The sequence below is a fragment of the Heterodontus francisci genome, chromosome 1, assembly GCF_036365525.1.
Source record: "Heterodontus francisci isolate sHetFra1 chromosome 1, sHetFra1.hap1, whole genome shotgun sequence".
NCBI lineage: Eukaryota > Metazoa > Chordata > Chondrichthyes > Heterodontiformes > Heterodontidae > Heterodontus > Heterodontus francisci.
Window position 1 is genome coordinate 38,084,181 of NC_090371.1, and position 6,729 is coordinate 38,090,909.

The 6,729-nt window shown below is 44.2% G+C and overlaps 1 protein-coding gene across 1 annotated transcript in view; it reads left to right on the plus strand.

Moving 5' to 3' along the window:
* Positions 1 to 5,347, plus strand: part of LOC137376078 (E3 ubiquitin-protein ligase TRIM39-like) — an 86,538-nt gene extending 81,191 nt beyond the window's left edge. The window contains exon 5 of the mRNA XM_068044505.1: positions 4,800 to 5,347. Within this exon, the coding sequence (XP_067900606.1) occupies positions 4,800 to 5,347 (548 nt within the window). The remainder of the gene's footprint in view (positions 1 to 4,799) is intronic.
* The last annotated feature ends 1,382 nt before the right edge of the window (positions 5,348 to 6,729 follow it).

A 6,729-nucleotide genomic window follows, 5' to 3' on the forward strand; every position in this document is an offset into this window, starting at 1 on the left:
ATGGAGTGACAGTTGTAATATAGGAAGTTCAGCAGCTAAATCACACTGCAATAAAATAGTTCACCAGATCATCTTTTTTGGTAATGTTTGTAAAGGGATAAATGTTTCATCTGAAAGATGACACCTCTGACAGTGCAGCACTCCCTGAGTACTGCACAAAAAGGCCAGTCTAGATTAAGCTTCTGGAGTGGGGCATTAAAGATATTCTGAGTCAAGGATGAGAGTTCTAGGACTGAACGAAGGACTGAACCTTATATTCAACCTTAACAATATACCTCAACCTTAAAGGGTGCCCCCTACAGCACCCCCCACCCCATTTGCCTCAGTATGGTGTATCTCCATTTCCCACATTAGCCATCTTGCAGTTTCACAGCTTCAGCCATGTCTCAGTTAGTAGCGCTGTCATTTCTGAGTCAGGCGCTTGTGAGGCCAAGTACCACTCCAGAGAGTTGAGCACAAAAATCAAAAAGCTGACAAGTCAGTGCAGTATTGAGGGAGTACTGGATAGTTAGAGGTGCCATCTTTCAGATCGGGTTTAAACCAAGGCCCTGTCTACCCTCTCAGGATGACATTAAAAATCCACAGGCACTATTTTGAAGCAGCCATTAGAGTTCTCCCCAGTGTACTGGCCAATATTTATCCCTCAATCAACATCACATCAACCGGTTATCTGGTCATTAACACAGTGCTGTTTGTGGGAGCTCACCGGATGCAAATTAGAATCATAAAATCATAGAAAGTTTACGGCACAGAACAGGCCACTTGGCCCATCATGTCTGTGCCTGCCAAAAAACGATCCACCCATTCTAATCCCACATTCCAGCATTTGGTCCGTAGCCCTGCAGATTACGGCACTTAAGGTGCATATCCAGTCTCCTTTTGAATGAGTTGAGTGTTTCTGCCGCAACAACCCTTTCAGGCAGTGATTTCCAGACCCCCACCACCCTCTGGGTGAAAAGGTTTTTCCTCATCTCCCCTCTAATTTTTCTATCAATCACTTTAAATCTAGGCCCTCTCGTCACTGACCTCTCTGCTAAGGTGAATAGACCGTTCACCTCCACTCTATCCAGGCACCTAAAAATTTTCAATCAGATCTCCCCTCAGCCTTCTCTGTTCCAAGGAGAACAACACCAGCCTATCCAATCTTTCCTCATAGCTGCAATTTTTCTGGCAACACCCTTGTAAATCTCCTCTGTACCCTCTCCAGTGCAATTACATCCTTTCTGTAATGAGGTTACCAGAACTGCACACAGTACTCAAGTTGTGGCCTAACCAATGAGTTATACAGTTCCAGCGTAACCTCCCTGCTCTTATATTCTATAACTTGGCTAATAAAGGAAAGGATTCCATGTGCCTTCTTAACCACCTTATCGACCTGTCCTGCTACCTTCAGGGATCTGTGGACATTCATTCCAAGATCCCTCACTTCCTCTACACTTCTCAGTATTTTCCCATTAATCGTGTATTCCTTTGCCTTGTTTGACCTCCCCAAATGCATCACCTCACACTTCTCCAGGTTGAATTCAATTTACCACTTTTCTGCCCATCTGACCAGACCATCAATATCTTCCTGCAGCCTACAGCTATCCTCCTCGCTATCTACCACACGGCCAATCTTTGTGTCATCTGCAGACTTCTTGATCATGCCCCCTACATTTACATCCAAATTGTTAATATACACCACAAAAAGCAGGGGACCCAGTATTGAGCCCTGCAGAACACCACTGGAAACAGCCCTCCAGTCGCCAAAACACCAGTCAACAATTACACTTTGTTTCCTGCCACTGAGCCAATTTTGTATCCACCTTGCTGCATTTCCCTGGATCCCATGGGATTTTATTTTTTTAACCAGTCTGCCATGTGGGACCTTGCTAAAATCCATGTAGACCACATTAACTGCATTACCCTCATCTATCTTCCTTGTTACTTCTTCAAAAAAAATCAAGTATGTCGAACAAGATCTTCCCTTAACAAATCCATGCTGACTATCCTTGATTAACCTGTGCCTTTCTAAGTGACAGTTTATCCTCTCTCTCAGAATAGGTTCCAATAATTTGCCCACTACTGAGGTTAGATTGACTGGCCTGTAATTATTCGGTCTATCCTTCACTCCCTTCTTAAACAGAGGTACAATGTTAGCAGTTCTCCAGTCCTCCGGCACTGCACCTGTATCCAGTAAAAATGATGGTCAGACCTTCTGCTATTTCCTCTCTTGCTTCTTTTCATAGAGTCATACAGCCCACCGCATCCATGCTGACCATAATGCCTATCAATACTAATCCCACCTGCCTGCATTAATTCCATATCCCTCTATGCCTTGCTCATTCAAGTACCTGTCCAGATGCCTCTTAAATGTTGCTACTGTGCCTGCCTCCACCACCTCCTCAGGCAGCTCATTCCAGATACCCACTATTCTTTGTGTGAAAAATTTACTCCTTTGATCCCCTTTAAACCTCCTCCCTCTCACCTTAAATCTATGCCCTCTAGTTTTAGTCACCCCTACCATGGGAAACAGACTCTGGCTATCTACCCTATCTATGCCTCTCATAATTTTATATACCTCTATCATGTCCCCTCTCAGCCTCCTTCGCTCCAGGGAAAACAGACCCAGCCTATCCAATCTCTCTTTATAACGCAAGCCCTCCAAACCAGGCAACATCCTTGTGAATCTTTTCGGCACCCTCTCTAGCTTAATCACATCTTTCCTGCAGTGCAGCGACCATAACTGCACACAGTACTCCAAATGCGGCCTAACCAACATTATGTACAACTGTAACATGACGTCCCAACTCTTGTACTCAATGCCTCGGCTGATGAAGGCAAGCATGCCATACGTCTTCTTCACCACCCTGTCTACCTGTGTTGCCACTTTCAGGGAACTATGTACTTGCACCCCAAGGTCTCGCTGCTCAACAACACTCCCCAGGGCCCTGCCATTCACTGTATATGTCCTGCCCTGATTTAACTTCCCAAAATGCATCACTTCGCACTTGTCTGCGTTAAATTCCATTTGCCAATCCCTTGCCCACTTTCCCAGTTGATCTATATCCTGTTGTAACCTTAGACAACCTTCTTCACTGTCCACTATACCACCAATTTTGGTGTCATCTGCAAACTTACCAATCTTGCCCCTTACATTCACATCCAAGTCATTAATATATATGATAAACAACAGAGCAACAACAGCACCAATCCCCACGGCACACTACTGGTCACTGGCCTCCAATCTGAAAAACAACCCTCCACTACCACCCTCTGCCTCCTATCACCAAGCCAATTTTGTATCCAATTTGCTAGCTCACCCTGGATCCCATATGTTCGAACCTTCTGGATCAGCCTACCATGCGGGACCTTGTCAAAGGCCTTTCTTAAGTCCATGTAGACAACGTCCATCGCCCTACCCTCATCAATCCTCTTGGTCACCTCCTCGAATAACTGAGTCAAATTCGTGAAGACATGATTTCCCACGCACAAAACCATGTTGACTATCACTAATCAGACCATGCCTTTCCATATGCATATAAATCCTGTCTCTCAGAATCCCTTCCTATAACTTTCCCACCACTGTAAGGCTCACCAGCCTGTAGTTCCCTGGCTTATCCCTGCTGCCCTTCTTAAATAAAGGCACAACATTAGCTATCCTCCAGTCTTCCAGTACCTCACCTGTGGTTAACCATGATACAAAAATCTCTGCCAGGGCCCCAAAAAACTCCTCCCTTGCTTCTCATAGCATCCTAAGTTACACCTGGTCAGGCCCTGGGGATTTATCCACCTTAATGCGCTACGTACCTCACCTGTGGCTAACCATGATACAAAAATCTCTGCCAGGGCCCCAGAAAACTCCTCCCTTGCTTCTCATAGCATCCTAGGTTACACCTGGTCAGGCCCTGGGGATTTATCCACCTTAATGCACTACAAAACCTCCAACACGTCCTCCTTTGTAATGTTGATATGCTCCAGGATATCGCTGTTCCCTCCCTTGAACTCACTAGCTTCCATGACCTTCTCCACGGTAAATACAGATGAGAAGTATTCATTTAAGACCTAGCCTATTTCCCGTGGCTCCACACATAGATTACCACACTGATCCTTAAGGGGACCTACTCTCTCCCTAGCTACCCTTTTACTCTTAATATACTTATAGAATCTTTTAGGATTCCCCTTTATCTTATCTGCCAGGGAAATCTCATGGCTCCTTTTCGCCCTCCGAATTTCCTTCTTAATTGTACTCCTACATCCTCTATACTGCTCGAGGGAGCCTAGGGTACATTTTACCCGTCCCTGATGGTTTATCAACTTTTAAGGATGCTAATCCCATCAATACTTCCTCTCTCCCTATGTTTATCACATCCAATACTTCATACTCCTCCTCCTTAACTACAATATCTGCATCATCCCCCTCTTTTGTGAAGACAGACGCAAATTATTCAGAACCATACCAATATCTTCCACCCCTACACATAGGTTACCTTGAGTTGAAATGAAGTGAAATGAAGTAATGACCAGATGATCTGTTCTTAGTGATGTTGGTTGATGAATGAATATTGGTCAGGACACAGAGGAGAATTTTTTTTTACATCCACCTGAGAGAGCATATGGGGCCTCAGTTTAATACCTGATCTGAAACAAGGCAGTACTTCCTCAGTACTGCACTGGAGGGTCAGCCTAGATTTTGTGCTCAAGTCTCTAGAGTGGACCTCGAATCCACGACCTGCTGACTCAGAGATGAGAGGAAATCATGGGATCATTTGCTTTTTTGTTCATCTAATCCTCACCAGTATTGTTTTCTCCAATCATAGGGGCTAGAAACATCACTTTGGACGTGGAAACTGCCCACAGCGCACTGGAAATTTCTGATGACAGGAAAACGGTTGCGTTCAGCAGAAATGCTCATGATGTTCTGTCATCGCCAAAGCAATTTACTCACACGGCTAACGTATTGGGCTCGGAGGGGTTTTCAGCAGGAAAGCACTACTGGGAGGTGACAGTACAAGAACAATCCGACTGGAGCGTAGGGGCTGTTTACCAATCTGTACCCAGGGGTGACAACAACAGTCTTGCAAATAGCCCATTGGCCTGGTTGCTGACCTTTCAGAGGCCACAGTACCTGGCATGGCACGATAATGTCTCCGTGACTCTGAAAGTATCCCAATTGCAGAGGCTCGGGGTGTTCTTAGATTACGAAAGTGGGCAGTTGACATTTTATGATGCGGACAACATGACACTTCTGCACACATTCATTGACTCGTTCACTGATACTCTCTATCCAGTCTTCAGCCCAGGGAGGAGCATTGATAAGGCAAAGAGCGCTGAGTTAATATTGTGGGATCCTGCAAGTGCACAGTAAACTCAGGATTTAGACAGACAAGTAAAAATTTAAAAAACAAAATAAAATGTTGGTTGAGTGCAGTGCAGGTCAGCTACAGACCTCGGCTTTACGTCAACTTTATTTTCAGAAGTGTACCCCTGCCCCCTCAACTGCTTTGTTGTGAATTCTTTGACTTCCCCTTCTAGCCATCCTTATGGCCTCTTAGTGATTGCAACTATAATATCAATTATTGTTTTATTCATGGGCATTTTCGTGCTGGGCTCCAGCCACTGAGTTGAGATTGGTCAACTCAGTTGATGTGGAACTCTTACAGTTAGGGTTTGGAAGAGAGTGTCATTGTCTTGCTCTGGATTGGAATCAAACCTTGGTACTAGAGTGTCAAACGAGTGCCGAACTCAGTCCCACAAACTAATATTCAAACATTTCAATAGTAGCAATACTGAGCTTTCTTTCTCTGGTCTGCTCTTCTAAATGTATTGTCGTTAATGTGAGGTAAAACCAGAGGCCTGCCTTGAAAATGACAGAAGACAGTGATAATATATATGAAGAAGATTGGAAACAAATGTTATCTTCACTTTAATTCCTCATGTCATAATCGTTCCCTGAATCAAAGGGTGAAAAGACTTTTCTCGTGCCTCTAGCTGTGAGACATAGAATTAAATACAAATGAGAACATGGAAACAGTCCATCTTGGTGCTGATCCTCTGCGTACGCACCCTATTCTCATATCCCTCTATTTCCTTCCTTTCAACCACTTATCTAACCTATTCTCAAATGTTGGCGTGATCTCTGCTTCAATCACTAACTCTGATAGTCTCACATCATGTTGTGTAAAGGAAACGCTTCTCCTGCTCTCTGTCCTAAACTTTTTGTGTCCACCCATTGTGGTCTGCCCTAGGAAATGTCATAACTCAAGTCTCACCCATGAGATTCTTGAGCCACTTACAATAGAAGAGTAGCTGAGATGCCTTCCCATTGTTTTCCTCACAGTTTTTATCTTAGGAAGTACCTTCTCCTAGGTGGGCTGCAACTGAGGCAAAAAAGCCCCAGCTACCCTTTATGGTGGGGTCAGACCATCAGCACCCATGGGACACATGTACCCCAGCTACATGCTAATTAACATCCTGTATAAGACTGTACACAGTAGTCAAATCGTAGTCCTACTAAGATTTTATATAGATTCACCAATACATCTTGACCTTTATATTCTCTACCTCTTGCCATAAACCCTGGGATTCAATTTCCTTTTTTTGAATGATTTTATTGATTTGAGGTGCCTCATTCCATGTTGTGTGAAGCTGGACTGCCAAATCCTGTTCTTCCACATCTTCTGGATTTCTGCGATTCAAAGTATCAGCATTTTTTTTAACAAAAATGTACCTGACATTGAATTCCATCCA